The sequence below is a fragment of the Lucilia cuprina genome, chromosome 6 (assembly GCF_022045245.1).
Source record: "Lucilia cuprina isolate Lc7/37 chromosome 6, ASM2204524v1, whole genome shotgun sequence".
NCBI classification, from domain to species: domain Eukaryota; kingdom Metazoa; phylum Arthropoda; class Insecta; order Diptera; family Calliphoridae; genus Lucilia; species Lucilia cuprina.
The window spans coordinates 20,114,618-20,133,361 of NC_060954.1; the positions used below are offsets into that span (position 1 = coordinate 20,114,618).

At 28.9% G+C, this 18,744-nt stretch overlaps 1 protein-coding gene across 17 annotated transcripts in view; it reads right to left on the reverse strand.

Annotated features, from left to right (window-relative positions):
- LOC111677492 (ryanodine receptor) overlaps positions 1-18,104 on the reverse strand; it is a 68,862-nt gene extending 50,758 nt beyond the window's left edge. For 15 of the 17 annotated variants that reach the window (XM_023438625.2, XM_046954449.1, XM_023438621.2 and 12 more), the window contains exon 1: positions 17,744-18,104. In XM_023438625.2, the coding sequence (XP_023294393.2) occupies positions 17,744-17,797 (54 nt within the window). In that variant the 5' untranslated portion in view covers positions 17,798-18,104. The remainder of the gene's footprint in view (positions 1-17,743) is intronic. The other 2 variants (XM_023438628.2, XM_023438626.2) reach the window with 1 other exon arrangement.
- Between the last annotated feature and the right edge of the window lie 640 nt (positions 18,105-18,744).

An 18,744-nucleotide genomic window follows, 5' to 3' on the forward strand; every position in this document is an offset into this window, starting at 1 on the left:
TCGAGAACATTTAACACTTACCTAGCGGATCTTGTGGTAAGTGTTAACTAACTAACCACCTTCCTAAACTAACTAACTAACTAACAAACTACCAACAATTACAGAAATTCTGTTCAAACAATTGCAAAGATATTACATGAAAGCTTGTGGATAATTATTTGCCTTAAAACGCAACTCTTCCTACAACTCATTTTAGGTATTAGTAAACATCTGGTAATTGTAGACCTTTTCTGTCTGTTTCAACAACATGTGTTTGAAATTTTTCAGACGTAATAAATATTTCAACTCGTTAATGCATAAAATTCTTAATGTAACTTATTTAGGATTATAATACAGCCTTTATACAGTTAATAAACATCAAATTGGTTTAAGGTAATAATGATTTTTAGGAAAGAGTATCTTGACAGAAATTCACACGTCTATTTAAACTAAATTATGTATGTTTGTATTAATATTAAGGATAATATTACACCTGTTCGCACTTACACAGAATCCTTTAAAATACACATAAGATATACAGGAATATAATAAAAAATATACATGTATTTACATACAAATACATATAAATAAATAACTACATACAATTACGCTTGCAATCTGATCAAATAAAATGTAAATTTCAATTGTTCTCAAGTGACATATGAATGAATAGACCCGAGGAAAAAAGTCTTTAAAATCACAACAACAAATGTACTATTGGGAAACGTTTTGGACATTTCATTTATCCTCAAAAAGAAAATAAAAAGGAAATAAAATAAAGACACTTCCCCGATACAATTTAAGAGTTGAGGAAAAATCATTCAACCAACCAACCAACCATTCATCCATCCATTCATCCACCCATACGATTTGTTTGTTGTCATGATGTTTCTTTTATGAAATTGTTATTGTTACTGGCTGTCTTGTGGTTGTGACTGCTACTGATGCTGTTGCTATTGTTGTGAATTTAATAACTTCAACTTATAGGTGACAGGCAGTTAGTCACTTACTCTGTGTGTCAGTCAGTTACATACCCACTTATTTGAGGTGGGAGTCAACACATTTGATTTCAAATTCAAAGTCTTGTCAATTGATTGAAATCTGTTAGAAATCTACAAATTCTACGAGTTACAAACACATGAATGTATGAAAAATAAGGAAAAGAAATACACAGGAAAGTAAAGTGAAATCAAATCAAAAAGTTGTGCTTTCTTTCCACAATTTTGATATAAATAAATCAATTTTTATACATTTCATTCCTTTAGAAAGTGAAAATTTGTATATTTTTAAAATTTATAATAATGTGAAAACTTTAATCGCAAAATGTTAAAAGTTTTGTATCTTAATAGCGATTGTTTTGTAATTAACTAACTTTATATTTGAAAGTTAAACAACTTGAAAATCACCCTTATTTATATACATATGTATGCGTATCAATAATTTAAAATTTGTATACCCTACACTACTTTAGAGGAGAGGCTTTTGTGCTGATGTTTGTAAGACCTACCTTAACGAATATCAAATCAATCACTTTCTTAGTCGATTTATGTAGATATTTCCCTTTGTCCGTCCTCTCGTCTGTGTGTCCTTGTAAACCAGGTCGTTATTTTAAAGAAATTTGGAACAGGCTCGAATAACAATTTGCTCAAAATCACTTTCTTAATCGATATATGTAGATATTTCCCTCTGCCCGTCCTTTCGTCTGTGAGATCATGTAAACCAGGTTGTAATTTTCAAGAAATTTGGAACATGCTCTTCTTTTTACCCAAGAACAAAGCCCGCCGAACCACATATTCGTCCCCTACCATATACAATAAATACTTACTCATTTCCAAAGCTTAGTCCCACATTCACTCGACTGCGGGGTATCTGTTGTTCTCGGCAAAAGCACCGAACTTATCCCGAAATATTGACTATTATCATGCATCAGTCTTTTAACCGCCACATACTCTCCCCGCGTATTTGGGTTTAAACCACAGCCACTACGTGGATCCCGAAGGAACCTCAACCAACTGACCAGCCAGGACATAGTCCTGCGGGCAACTGTCCACCCGTAGTACCAGATTATGCGGTGCTCTGGTCTGACCTTTAGAAATCTATGCAAGGACTAAGCCAAACAATAGACTGTAACCAATTTTTCAATCCCGGTCAGATTGGAGGTATTGGCCACCTCTTTTGCAATAACACCAAGGCGGAGGTCTCACCAAGGTAACATGTCCCGGGGGGAGGGTCAAGATACAATTCAACCTTAAAACTTTATTATGAAAATTAAATCACATTTTATTTTTGTAACATATGTAGGGTTTATATGGTCGGTCTCGCCGACTATAATTTCTTACTTGTTTTTTATGTATTTGTTTTTAAAGAATCTATGAATGTTTCAATATGTTATCAACTTTTTTATTTTTAGTCAAGTCCATTGTACGTTATTGGCAGTATGCTACTATATGTAGAAGTTGTAGTATTCAATACTAAACATGTATACATATATGTATGTACTTGTCAGTCAGTGAATAGATTTTTTTTTTTGATTTTTTCCTCTTTTCGACCAACAACAAATCAAATTCATACGTTTTAATATGAAATGTGACCATGATTGTTAGAGGCAATCGGACGTAAATCAATATTTCCACATAAATAAACAATTCTCAGTTAAATATATACAAATACGTTCACACCCTGACACGCAAACATATAAACTTTTCTTTTTTTTTACATACTCCACAGTAGTAGATTTTATTATGAATTTGAATAAATTTCCTTTACTTGGGAAAGGAAAATTGTATTAAACTTTTTTTACCCCCATATTCATAAACACTTACTAAAGTTATTGATGGTTTAATGTAGGATTTAAATTTTAATTGTGTTTTTATATCGAAATCTTGCTGATAAATGTATATTCTTCTATCTATCCGATTATATATTATTTTGCCCAATTCCCAGCGAATATACTAACTCAATTTGTGTAGGTCATGCATTATTTGTGTGGCCCCAATCGATTTTAAAATGTCTTTAACATATTTAGTTGTGTAATCGAGTTTGATATTGAATTTTACCAACAATGCGAGCACGACAAAAAGCTTACATTTCTTTTTTTATTAAATTTTGTGTAAATTTACACACATTCACAAATATGAGTATTGTATGCTTTTACAATTCACATACAGACATATACATGTATGCATTTTATATTCATATCCAGGTGGACTTGCATGTAAATATGGATACATTCATACATATGTATATGTAGTTGCAAATACAAACATAAAATACACGTTGCTTGTGTTTACTTATATTTATGCATATTTACTAATAAATACAATGTTTCTACATACATACATTTGTATGTATGTATATATGAGTTTATTGAATGTACATATTGATGTAGATTTTATTTGTATATACACATACATAGTTTTATATACATGATGATGTATGTATGTACGTAAATACAAAAGTACAATACGTACTTTTATACATATGTTTTATTTGATTTTTTATAAATAAATGTGCATTATTAGGGTGGTCAAAACTTTTGAATTTTTTGCAAATATACAATATTATTAAACATAATCTTACATAATCAAGAAAATTCCAACACTTTTTTTTAAATGTTTTTTTTTTTGCCACATCTCCAATATTTATGTATGAACCGATTTTAAATAGAATCAACATTTATATTCCGAAGATATCTGTATTCTCCAAAAAAAAAATATTTTTTTCAAATAGACGGACAAAAAATTTCTGCGGATTTGCTTTGCCAAAATGACCTTCAATAGAACGGTTTAATTAATTCTATAAAGTACATACATATAAACATTGTATTTTGTCTACGTCCGTCTGTTTTTATTTATGTTTGTTGAAATCAATTTTCTGAAGTCGCCAGAAATCTTTGGAAAACAATATGCAATTTCATATAATATACGTTGTACTTTTAAGGGAAAAAATGTTGTTATTGCCAAAGTCAAGATTTAATTCAATTCTTAAGAATTAAAAATTAAAATTTGTATTTATTTTTTTTCGGCACACGATTTAGACTCTTTTCGGTTTGTCAGACTGCAGCAACACACTGAGTATTACCACTACACTTCAGTCTAAAGGTCCTTTTATGTTATACATATATAAATCTTATTTGTTATTAAATATCAATTTATTTTTTTTTATAAAAAACTAATTATTACCCTACTGTACATGTACACATACATACATAAGTGCATGAACATGTATATATTTATGAGAAAGTATGTATTTTTAAGTCTTTGATTTTATAATGCTAATATGAACGCATTAAATGAGATTATGCAATTTACTTTAGATTTATTTTCATTTATAAATTTCACACAATTCATAAAGGATTTGTTATTGTATGTGTTTTAATTTGTGTGCATGTGTATTATGTCTGCTGTCTACACATAGACGTAGGTATCAAGGTGTGTGCATGGGAATACATATACATATGTATGTGTTTTAAGTGTATTTTTTTATTAGTATGGTCCAGTTTGTTTGTTACAAATTTTATTTATTTATAGATTAAGGCTTTTCTCTGAGATATTTTGTTCGCATTGGCTTCGGGAAAACAATGTTTGTAAATGGTAAAAATAAATATTTCCAACCTAAACTATGAGATATAATTAACAATACTTTGTTGTATGAAAAACTTCATTAACTGTTTGGGAATTACAAAACATTTAATTTTAATCCTTAAAAATTTGAACCATTCCAATTCACAACTATTTATTCTCTACGTATGTAAATGTGTTTGTGTCCTTTACTTTATAAGTGTTAGTTTTTTTGTTATTGCTGTATTGTGTTCTAAAAACATAATATGTCAATATTTATTAATAAAAATTGTAATTAAATAATGAATATTGGATTTAATTTTTTTTTTAATTTTATTGTTGTTGCTTGAAACAAAAGTTTAGTAATTATGTATATTTAGGTTGGTTACTAAATTGCAATCAAAGCATAAAATATACATATGTATGTGTATTAGAGAAACTAGCCACAAAAGTATGAATAATTTAATTTGTATGTAATGGAATCCTTTTATACACCCTTAAAAATGCAGATATGATACTATTTTGTCAAAAACTGTCAAACAAATTTTTTTCAGTATTAAGTACAATCCCATTACTTAGAAGGGGTTCAGTAATGACTAACAAATAAAGTTATATGTAAGTACTTAATTTTTGTCAACAATTTGTTTAGAATTCTATTTTTTACACAAACGTTATTTTGTGAAAACTAATAATTGACGTACTTAGAAGAGAAACTACTTACTTAATTCCTTATTAGTAAGCTCTTAAATAACTCCCTACTTGTAGGAGAGCGTGGTAATATAATTATTTAAAATGCTATTTTGATATCATTGAAAGTGAAGAATGCTTCAACTATGGTTAAAAAGTACAAATTCATAATACCGGCACCACAATAGTGGTGTAGCGTATAAACATTTTAGTTTATATATATGTGTGTAAAATGCACAGGCCTAGGATTTTTTTCTAATTTCTATATAATCAAGATTATCGAGGACCACAACAAATTTCTTATCACAAAAGTTCTATCCATTTATCTTTCATACTCATGCATGTACAGGAATGAAAAAGAACTCTTATAGAACTATTTTAAAATTCAATTGTCATGACATTCATCCAATAACAAAAAATATGTTACGTTTAATGGAATCAATAAAATTTAACTACATATTTATAAACGAAATTAAAAGCAACAATAGAAACATAAAGAAAAACAATATAAAGTTATTGTAAAAGAAAAGCAAAAGAATTTTTTAATACTTGAGAAAAAATGGTTAGAAACGATGGCTTCGCCCATAAAATTATGCAAAAAACGAAAGGGGCTCAATAATGACATTCATACACATGTATGGGTAAGGGTGTCACTGTGTTTTAGTGTTAATAATATTGAAAGATGAAAAAAATATAAAAGTGGAACGATGTAGAACCATTAAATTTTAAGGATTCATTTTTATTATTTGCTTGCAAAAATAGCCCAAGGATGGTTGTCGTTTAAATAATGTACTGTTAAAAAAGGAAGGGTAATTTCCCAGCAAAAAAAAGAAAATAAATAAATTGTAGCTACAACACCAAACTCCATCTGAATTTGAATGAATTATGATATAAAATCTATAAAATAATTTCTTTGTAGTTAAGTATTGCGCTATAATTCAATCAAGAGATTTACTGAGTTCTTAACCCTTGAAAACAAAAAAATTGGATTCACTATGATCATATATACTTATGTATGTATATGAGTATCGGTATATCAATTTTTATGGTTTTATAATTTTGTTTTTAAATTGTTAGTTTGCTAATAAAATTTCCATGTTTGCTGGTTAATTGAATGCCACTAGCGCTTTAAGGTTGTCGTTTTTTTTCTGTTATTCAACAATAACATATGTTATAAAATATTATATTTTATAGCCAGGGCAAGGATTTTCATGCACTAAAAAATTAAAAAATATGCACCATAAAATGGGAAAATATGCACCAAAAATATTTATTTGTGAAGGAACATATTAATAGATATTCAGATCTTAGGTTTTTGACAACAAATATACATGTTATTATGGACTGCTTTATGTACTATAATACCACTTTAACGGAACCACGACCTGGAGAATGACAAATATAAAGACTAAGAAACAACTTTAAATAGGATATACTTAATTACCGAAAGTGAAAAGCTTGATAGCAATTTAAATAAAAATTGGCAAATGAATGTTTTTTGTATAAATTATATTTCTTCCGAATTATGGACGTAAGTAGGAACAAAATTTCACCAAGTTATCTTTTTATATGGACACACGGATGGACAGACTCAGAAATTGATACTGAACCGATACTTTAAGGACTAATATTTTGAACGTAACAATTAGCAGCACAAACTCAAAATACCTTCTGCACTATTGTGGTTTTAAAAATTAAATAAAACTATGTAAAATTGTATTTCGCAGAACCTAGTATTTTGTTGTTGATATTTGTTTATATTTATTTAAACAAATTCTAAATATGTAAATACCAAATTTGTTGTAAAAATATGAAATACAGAAAAAACAAAATAATTGTTTAGAAAAATTAAAAAAAAATATGCAAAATATATGCAATTTATGCATTTATAACAAAATATGCAATAACAAATCGATGCCATTTTGTTTCAAATTCTTTGATTCGAAAAGAAAACTAGTTAAAAGTTATTTTGAGTTACTGACTCCAACAACGCATTTGCATAGAAATCCTTGCCCTGTTTATAGCAGTTTGCCTACTCTACTAGATGCATATTAATACACTATTTTCTTTGGATTTAATGGATTTTATACCGTATTTTTTAACACTTCAGATCCCAAAACATATTAAAAGGATTTATAAATTCATTAATTTCGAATGTGGCATATAGTAGTACATAGGCGAAACTAATTGTCAAGGACCTAAGTCCCCTGTCAAAGACCTAACTGGTGAGAATGTATTAGTAGATGTACAAAAATAGACACAGTTGTTCGAAAGGTACTAAGTAAAAAATGTATTTTTTGGACGTTATTCTTTGTGTATTATAAATGAAATTTTATATGGCAGTAAATGAATATATTAGTTATTTATTTTTTTGAAAAGATATTTTATCTCAAAACATATTATAAACACGTCTTTTTGTAATTTTTTTCTGCACTAATGCAAAATTAAAAAAAGTATGTAAAATACTTTTTTTAATTTTCAATACTAAAATGTACAACTTTTCATTTTTCAGTTTTAATTAAAATGAAATGTCAAAGAATAAAAAATATTTTTTTTTTTCGTTTGTAAAATATAAAATATTTTCGGGGTTTTAAATAAATAAAAAGTGTTGAAAAAAATAATAAACATTAAATTTAAGTGATAAGAAAAACTAATAAGTGCTAATATCCTCGCAATTTTGCGAAGAAAGTTTGAAGTTTAGTGAGTGCGTTTAGTTCTCACAAGTTTGTTTTATTCTCTCAGAGCTCGTCTGTGTGAAGAGAATAAAAAATTTTTTGTAATTAGTATAAGTTTTCATCTTAAAGATCACAAATAAAATTAAAATGTAAACTTTGGGAAAGTGTTTTTTTTTTTTTTTTTTGTAAATCAAGATTTTGCGAATGATATTTTTCGCGTTACTTGTAAAGGCATTTACCTATTAAAAAATTACTGGATTTTCAGTCTATGAAATAGTCTAGTCTATGGACTACTTATTAAGTATTTTGATGGACTGTTGACTATGCAGTGGATTTGTGTTCCGACTAATACATGGTTTAATCAACGAAGTAGACTTTCGACTAGTCTATTGACAAGCCCAAGTAATGGACTTTAAAATTTATTGTCTAGTCTGACTTTATTATAGATATATAGATTTTTGTTTTGCTTTTCAATGACTACTACATATCGTTCTGATAACAAATAAGTACTTTAATAATTAAAGTACTTATTTAAACTTTAATAATTAAAGTACTTATTTGTTATCAGAACGATATGTAGTAGTCATTGAAAAGTACACAGGAAGAAAAATATCGAAATTGATACAATCCGTTTTCTATAACATGCTTACCACGTTTGTTAACATTTTGACAAAGAATGTGTATAAAATTTAGATTTCGAAAATATGTTGTTACAATTTCGACAACGTTGCGTTGTGTGCAACATGATGTTGTAGTACGTATGTTTATAGTTTAACAACGGATGTTATTGCAAATTTATAAACACTTTTGTGTCAATTTGGTATCAGACGTGTTTAATTGAAAATCGTATTTTTCGTTCTGAGTATGTTAATAAGTAAGTGTTTACAATTAGTCATTACTACTGGTTATTATTCTATGAGCTACCCTTTAATTTATTAACCAATCCATGTACTACTATATTAAAGAGTTTATTTTAAAGACTAATCTATGGATTAGACTAATGAGTAGTTTATACAATGGTCTATTGTTATGTATTCTTAGCTTATAAACTAGCTTAACTAATGGACTATTTAAAGATTAGTTAATAGTCTATTGACTAAACTATTAACTATAAATTGATTTGTAATCCTTCTTGTTTGGAACAAAATTTAGATAATTAAAAAGGCGCTTTTGTACTCAACATTTTTTGAAATGTGTTTATTAAAAACTTTAATTACCTTTTTTAATAAAATTTCATTTAATTTTAATAATAATTATTAAATGTTAAATTATTATCAAAATTATGACTATTGTATTTGCAAGACATTTAAATATTTTTTTTATAAAATTTTTAGATTAAAAAAAAAATAAAAATATAATTTCTATTACAATATGGTTAAATGCAATTAAATTTAAATATAATAAATGCAAAAACTAAATATAAATTTTAAACAAATATTGGTAATGACAATGCATTCATTCAAGTTCAATTAAGTTGTTTTATTTAAACACAAAACAATTTATATTTTTTAATTTTAAATGATAAATTCAAACATATTTTCTATATTTAAGTTTTTTTTTAACAATAATAAATGCAACTAAATTAAAGAATTTACAGTTCACTAATAATCTCTCGAAAATATTAAACGTATAAATACTATTAAAAGTTGCATATTTTTTTGTCCCAGCAAACATTTAAGTTAAAATTAAAATTATAAATTGATTTTTATGATGTCTAATGGCATAAAATTGCATTCGATGACACTAGATAAAGTTAATAATTTTTGCTTATTGGGTTTAAGGTAATGTAGTTATTTAAAACTAAATAAAAAAATTATTAAAGTGCTGAAAGTATGTTAATGGATTTTTATTATTTTAGTTATAAATATTTTTATGAAACATTTTTATGGCAGCATAAACAATGAACTGTAAACTTCTAAAAGCATACTATTTACCCCTTTTTATCTATATATTTACTTATATTTAAAAAAAGGACTTTAAAACTAAAAATATTTTTAAATATGATAATAGTTATTAAAACATTTTTTGATAAAATAAGGTTTTTAAAAGAGTTTTTTTATTCCTTACAGGAAAAACGTTACATTTATTACAAAAAATGTTAAACTAAAATTACATTATCCTTTTTATTTCAGCAACAGTTACATTTTTATTCCTTTTATACTTTTTAAATAAGTCTCTTATAAAAAAATTTAGTACTTATTAATGTTTTAGGGAGGATATATTAATAAGTAACATTTAAACTTTTTGTTGAACGTTTTATAAAAAATAATAAATAAAAATCTGCGAAATTCATTATTCTGGACAAAGTTCCATACAATTTTCCAATCTTTGTTTCTGAGGGAAGTTATATCAACGTAGATTTTTATAAGACTTCATAAAACAACAATAACAATGAAATAAACTGGTAGATAGTATAAAAAACATCCTTTGAACTACTTATTGTCTTCTGAATTTGAAGTTTTTGTAATTTTAGAAAGTCAGTCCAATTTTTGAGACTTTGCTGATAGTTTCAGGTTATATCTCATTAATGAATCACATATGAGTCTAAAGGTTGTAAATAGTTTATTGCTATCACCAATATTTCGTTATTACAATATTAAACCACTTGTATACTACAATATAAAAATATAAGTAAAATTTTTGTTATTTGTTTCATATTAAAGATTTATTTTAGTATATACCTAAGTACGTGTAGAATTATCTTTATATGAAGAGTATATTGTTTACATAAGAAAAATTAAAGACGAGAAAAAGTTGCGAACAAACTTAATAAAAGCGAAACAGTGGTAGGATGTAAAGGATCAACATGATGTTGTTGGTATTGTCGACAATGTTGATTATAACAATTGGTAATCATAAATGTTGAGCACGCATACAATTAGCGACAGACAACAAACAAATGAATGAATGAATAAAAGAAAGAAAGAATGAATGAATGACATTATGTATGCATAAATGATAGCACAAATACACACATACATATATACAAATATAAACTTAAACTCACTTAAGTAGAAGAGAATTTCACACATACACACAATAAAAGTTTATGTATTCGTGTTGGTAATGTTGAAGATTGTTTTGAGGAAGTCAAATTACCAATACATTTACATAAAAACATCTATATCTATAAAAAATGTATATATGTATGTATGTATGTATGTATGTATGTATGTATGTATGTATGTATGTATGTATGTATGTATGTATGTATGTATGTATGTATGTATGTATGTAGATTTAAATACAGTTATTTCAAAGTATACAAATACTTTGAAATCTATGTATTTGTATGTATATTTCTTAAGACCCTTTAGTTCGTGGTGGCTGCACTGTGGCAAAGACACAAAGCCGAAGAGTAATTTTAAAGTGATTTCATTCCAGTTTATTTAAGCGCACAAATGTGACATTTGACTTAATTGTTGCTTAACAAAGACTAGAAAAATACAATGTAAAAAACATTGATTTCCTGTAAAACTGCGGGGAGATTTTTATGTAAAAATATCTATGTATATGTATATATATATATGAATGGATAAAGTTATCGTAAGGTCGGTAAAATATCAAAGAAAGCTTAACATATCGTCAATAAAAATAAAAATTAATGATCCAACAAATATCAGCATTAGTATTTCGAATTACAATCACAAACATGTGAAACTAGAAAAATATTAGATGAAAAGAACCTGAAGGACCTTTGCACGGTTTGCTCTCGTACAAGAGTCAAGAGATAAGGCGGTATAGTGGATGGCGAAGAAAAACAATAATAACACGTTTAACATCAAATAACATTAGTATTCAATAAAAATACAAGCAAATCCAACAGACATGCACATACATGACTAAATACACAGATATTCACCCCCTCTACTGTTCACTCACTTATATAGTCACTCACTCACTCACTAGATGTTCACACAGCATCACATACCAAGTTTTATATCCTTTGGCAATTATCCATTTTTCAAGGCAACAACAGCAGCAGAAACAACAACAACAACAATAACATCAATACACAACAATGATGCTTTAAAAATTCAAAACATGCCAAAATGCTTAAGCTTTTTCCAATTAATTGGCCAATAACAAACAGCCATATTGAGGAGGACAACAAAAACTAAAACAACAACAAAATAGCAGCAACATCAACTACTAACTGCCAGTATGTAGTAATAAAATCAACAACAATGACGATAACAACAAAATTGGATATCAAAGATGAAAATAGAACAAATATTTGTCCCTTTCCTCTATTGTTTTTCTATTTTGTTTTTTATATATAGAGTTTTTGGTCAATGTTTGAGTAACCAACCTTCGCAAAACTTTGGTTGAAATTTAATATTTTAATGAAAATAAAGTATATAAATAATACTATAAATACTTCAGTTACCATCTTATCCATAACAGGATTTCGAGATATCGTGCATTGAAAATGGAAAAATTATTTTTATAACCATATTTACAACTAACAGCCCGAAAATTTCAGAATATGAAATTCTTTCTGAAACACAATTTTTCTTATCTTATACAGAGACACATCAAAAAATCTGTGTAAGGAATTTAAAAGAAATCAATAACAAAATGCTGCTTCTAATTCATGGCTGTATTACAAGGTGGTAACCCGTTACTAGTGATTACTCCTGAAATTTCAACAATCAAGAGAACGTTAAATTGGCTATGTTACTATTGTACCTGGAATTCCCCCCGGGGGCATGTTACCTTGGCGAGACCTCCGCCTTGGTGTTATTGCAATCCCGGGGTATAAAGAGGGCCCAATACCTCCAGTCTGACCGGGACTGAAAAATTGGTTGTCTCAGTCTACTGTTTGGCTTAGTCCTTGCATAGATTGCCAGAGGTCAGACCAGAGCACCGCATAATCTGGTACTACGGGTGGCCAGTTGCCCGCAGGACTATGTCCTGGCTGGTCAGTTGGTTGAGGTTCCTTCGGGATCCACGTAGTGGCTGTTGGTTGAATCCAAATTCGCGGGAAGAATATAAGTGGCGGTATAAAGACTGATGCTGTTGCCGAAAATCAACAGATACCCCACAGAGGAGTGACTGCGGGACTAAGCGTTGGAAATGGGTTGGTGTCAATTGTATATGATACAGAATGAATGTAGAGGTATGCGGGCTTTACCCCACCCGTATGTTTTTCTCTATGAATGTGTCGGATAAATGAGATGTGTGCTGGGTTGAATGATGATGGATGAAAGGTATCATATACAAGTGATACCAATTAATTTTCCTTCCTTGTCCAGATGTGTTCAGAGTATACTCTGTTCATATCAGACTTACCACAGCGTGTCACTGTGAGTAAGAACGATGTCTACGGCTTATTGATGGATCGGGCTTCGGTCCACGGTTACGTCTCTAGGTGCTGTTGCCGAATCAACAGGGCCATAGTAGTGTGGTTGTCTTACAACGTGACTACTTTGGCAAGAGATTAGATAGCTCGAGTACTCCAGCAAAGTACTTGCGCATGGTAACGGTCATAGCCAATGTGCAAAAATTGCCACCTGAGTCTTCATTGAAGACAAAGGGGCGATGGTAGACCGTTCTCAAGTCTACCCTGTGGATGAAAAAGACCACCGTGAGATAAGGCCGACACGGGAGGTGCTCACGTTAAAACTCTCGACAGTCTGTACCTGGAATATCAGAATTTTTACCGATAATACTGCCGATACTTTGGCAAGAACTGGAACCAGTTGTTCAAATTTGTTCCATGGCTAGAGGGTTGAGGCATCATATGGATCCACGTAAAACTGACTTTCTCCTTAATCTTCACAGATTGGTTGCTGTTTCGGTTATTGCGAGTTATTGTATATTTGGTAACCATGCAAGGCGCATTATTCGAAATTCCTGTTTCAGTCTACCTATTACGTAAAGGAAGTGATGTTTTGCATTTGGGAAGTAAAACAACGGGTCAGCAATTATAAGAGAATATAGCTGGAGTACATGAGCAAAGTGATCATTGTGTAAGACACAAAGGGGAGGAGGTAAGTCATCGAGGAGGGGAGGAGGTAAGTCAAGCTCACCTTGTGGAAGATAAAGACCACCGTGAAATAGGCAAGCGTTCTCGTCAAGCACTTCGACATCTTTCTCTTCTTTCTCTCAACTATCTCAATTTGTTACAAAAAGACTAATAATTTTGCATTTGATTTATTGCTGCAACTTAAATAACTAATTCTTGAAATATAATACGAAAACTAGTTTCCTGTGTCTATAATTTATATTACTTAAAGACGTGATACATGGTTGTTAGATCTTACAACGTTGTCAGTGAAATGTTCAGAAAATATCTAACAATCGTCTGAACTTACAATTTTTCTTTTGTAACGTTGTCAGACAGACAATATTTGTAAGTGTAATATTTGTAAATTTTAAGTTGGCAGTGTTATTAGATATTTTCTGCACATTTTACTGCCAACGTTGTAAGATCTAACAACCGTGTATACATAGCATTAGGGACATTTTGTATAACCTTACCTAGAAACATTTTACTGTATCCGCTTCATTCTGCATTTCTTGGGAACACCAAAATGACTATTAACGAAGATCCGAATTAGACGAATAGTGAAAATAAATGTTTTTTTACATGCATTAACTCTTTATACAAAAATAAACTTTACAATTCATGTGCGCCAATAACTGATCTAAACGCATTGACGTTTAAATTTAATGGCGATTCAATGCTTCACGTACGTAAATAGTTTACTTATCAACTTTGTTCGAGTATTGACCACCTGTATCATGCCCTGCTTAAAATTTCCTCCACGAAAAGTTCTCGTACTTGGAACAAGTTTAAATATCCATTCGAAATATTTAATACATACACACTCATGCAAATCTATTGTATGTGGGTGGGTGCGTGCTTTAGAGTTTTCCATTATACTCTCATTATAATGAGTAGTAAGTATTTGAGTATGTGTGTGTATGTGTGTTTGCAAATGTGTATTTGAATATGTATTGTAAACCAATCGACCATTTTATTTTGTTTTTTTTGTGTTCAATTTTGTAGTATATTTGTAAATGTACATGAGTATGTGTGAGTGTGTGTTTATGTTTTATTTTTCTGCTTTTATTGTCCCTATTAGGAACCTATTGGCCAAAAGCAAAATCAACAACATACGAAACCAAGTCATATTCCACATTCGTATTGATTAGTTTTACCAAACCATTGACATGCTATTTTTATTCAGTAAATAGCAACAATGACAACAACAAATAGCAACAGCAACGACATTATCATCAGTTTGAATTGTCCCAATTGTTGTGAGCTAAATTTAAGGATTTTTTTATTGAAATTTTTACGCTTAAGCAATAAAAAGATCACATGGCGTATTTTAAGTGTGTCAGGCTAATATCTATTTGTCATTAATGTTAATGGTTAAGGACCATATAAATACATATATAATTATATATAATACGAGTGTGTGTGTGTTGTCAGAGTATGGCAGGTGATGATGAGCATGATAATGTTGTTAATACTTAGAGTAAACATTTAAATACATAATAAATTGGGTAAAATTTTCTTTTATGTGAAATAAAGTACTTTTTCCCAAAATTACTTTAACATTAACAAATATTATTATCAATTCCATATAATATCGAGAACCCATATATGTACCCATATAATCTGCCATGTTCGATCATAATTTTGTAGTTATTTAATCATAACATTAGTTTTTATATTTATTACTAATTATTTTATTTTATGTTCAGTATCCTCTAAGTAGTACTAAATTAAAGGCAAAATAATATCTCCTCTACAAAGAAAATATTGTCAATTTAATAATAAATTTTACTTAAATTAGTTATACTATTATGACTTCAAATAAAATGGCAAAATAAACTTTCACACTAACTAACATTAGGTTTATTGAAAATTATCATGGCATTAAACGATAAAATCTACACTAAATGAAACGATTGAGTGAATTAAACCGAAATAAAAATATTATATAAACTTTCAGTGCGTAGCAATATGCTTCTTATAACTTTAGTTGATAAAATCAATTAAGTTTAACGCAAATAAAGATTTAATTATGCGTAGCATTTTTGAAGCTGAATTTAAACCAAACACAACAAATGTTGCAAGGCCTAACTAAACAGAGATCCCTTTTGTGACGCTCAACATACAGAAAGAACAACAATATGTGTATGAATACAATCATATAAAACACTTCATTAAACATACAAATTATTAACGAGTTGTGTAACGGCAGCAACAACTACGCAACAACAATAATCACAAATACAACTGCAAACAAAACAAAAGGCACAAACAAACCTATCGACTTTAGATACTCGTAATCAATTGTATTCGTATTATTTGAATGGACTTTGGTAGCAAAAGTTCAAGGATGTAAGCATGAATGTTGTATTATGTGTAGTAATTTTAATAGTTGATTTCTATTATTGTTATTATTGGCCAAAAGTACAATAACATTGGTCTATTTGAGTTTAATTTACCATAAAAATTAAATATGTATAAATATAAAAATATATATTTCTATTTAATCTGTCACGAGGGAGCTACAATCTGCAACATTTTGCCAGTTGGGGATGGTAATGGACACTATGACATTTCTCAACTAAGGTATCGCTTTATCCTGCTTACAGTTCAACATGTCATTTGAAAAACTTAAGAGGGGAAGGAGTATCTAATATGTACTCCATAAGATCTAACATAAATAAACATCTCTCCTTAAAAAAAAGATGTGAGTTTCTTATCCACAATATTAACTTAAACTCAATAAGGAATTAAATCGAGTGGTGGATTAGGTGTGGTCCAACATATCAAAGTAGTTATCTTAGGCATGGAGGAGGAGTTTGACAAAGCCAAACTGTACCTCTTTCTAGTACAGAACAGTGCAATAGTAAATAATAAAATAGTAAGTCATAAACTCACTTCTAAGAGAAAATGGAAAGTGATTTTAACTGATCATGAGGTTGATACTCTTAGATTAATCTTTCTTATAAGCTTTTGCGAAGATATTGAATACAATAACTAAAGCAAAAGTTGTCAAAATTATGCAATAAACATCTTTACATCTTCAATTAAAAGTGGTGACTAACACATAACACATACTCTCATCACCACTTGGGTAGCACAATAAGAAATGAAATTAGATGGATCCAAATCGGTTACCCATAGAGCCGGGTAACCCATTTGGTGAATTATTGAAAACTATCTCTAGTTTTAAACTAGGGCTGGTCAAAAAAACAATCTTTTTTTGCTATAAAAGTATCATATTACAAATTATTTGTTTATGAAATACTAAATTGGCCATGAGTTTGTTAACACATGCCTTTGACAAAATGTAGAACAATCCAGTACTTAAAATCTAGCTTTGAAAAGAACGAAGTTATTAGTTGTTTCGATCAAAATTGGGAACGGGCACATTGGATATTACCGAAAACGCATAAGATGAGCATAACATCAATGTACTACCGACAGTATCCACAAAATCTATTTTAACAACATTGAATAGCGAATAGGTGATCAACTTAAAAAAGGCAGTTTTCTTAATCGTTTCTAACAAAACATATTTTATATACTTTTAATACACTTGTATAGTCCTAGTTATGGTAGTAATATAATAATATTTTTATTACAAAAATGTGTTCTAAATTATTTTGCATTTATTAAACAATTACTTCTCGACGTATGAGTAATTTTTAATATCAGTATGAAATAATTATTAAGTATACGCCTATGTTCGTAACAATAATCAAATCATTTTATCACTTGCACCATTACTTCTCGACGTATGAGTAATTTTTAATTTAATTGTGTTTGTAATAATAAAAAAATTAATATAAAATATTCTAAACACTTACCGTCCTCAAGAATGAAACATCATCCTGCTCAGATCCTCCTTCAGCTTCAGCCATTTTTCCTTAAAATGACCTCAGCTTTAATATGTTTTTTCGTTTAAAATCCAAAACTGTAACGTTAATTCTTCACCTTTTTGTATTGCGTTTAGGAAGTAATCGTTTGGAAATTTTATTTTATTTTAATTAAAAACTCAAAATTAAAATTTTTCTTTTATAAAAAATGTAAAAATAATGTTTATTAAATTAAACATGCAACAAACTCTGCGTGTAAACGCACGCAGTCAGTTTGTTGACCTCGTTAGTTGGTCTTTTATTTGGCAGCAAATTTCCGTTGTTGTCTACAAAATGGCTGTCACTGAAAAAAAAAAAACTATAAAAAGATAGAAAAAAAACACATTAACACGAGAACAGCATTTGAAAAATACAAAAAGTGAAATTAAAAATTAGATTTATTTAAACAGATGTACAGCAACAATATATAATCATTCATTTATTGCGATAATGTCAAACGTGAAAAAACCACACGCGATATAAACCGGAAGTACAAGTTGCTTCTTCGTATTGGTGCGATTGCATGGTCGTTTGCGTTTTTTGTTTTTTTTTTATATTATTTAAAATAGAAATTATATTCAAATGTGTGTGTGTGAATTAAATAAAAACTTGGCATGAAATTGACAATGATGACATTCATTTGTGATTTTGTTTTTCTATTTCAATATAAATTTGTGCGAAACAGTTTTAAAATCACTGTTATCTATCATTCATCGTTTATTGTGGTGGCAGGGCAACGACCATTAATATAGAATTTTCTAAAACATGTGTTGGCTTTGATGGTTTCTTTTATGTTTTGTTTTCGGTTTAAATTCTCCTGGCAAATGTAAACAATCCAATGAAGTGAAATTACAAAAAGCTTATTTCTCCCACAGCTGTTTAAATGGCGCATGACTGTTGTTGGTTTTATTTTAGTTGTTGTTTTCCTTTAATTTTGTTTTGATTTTCGGTTT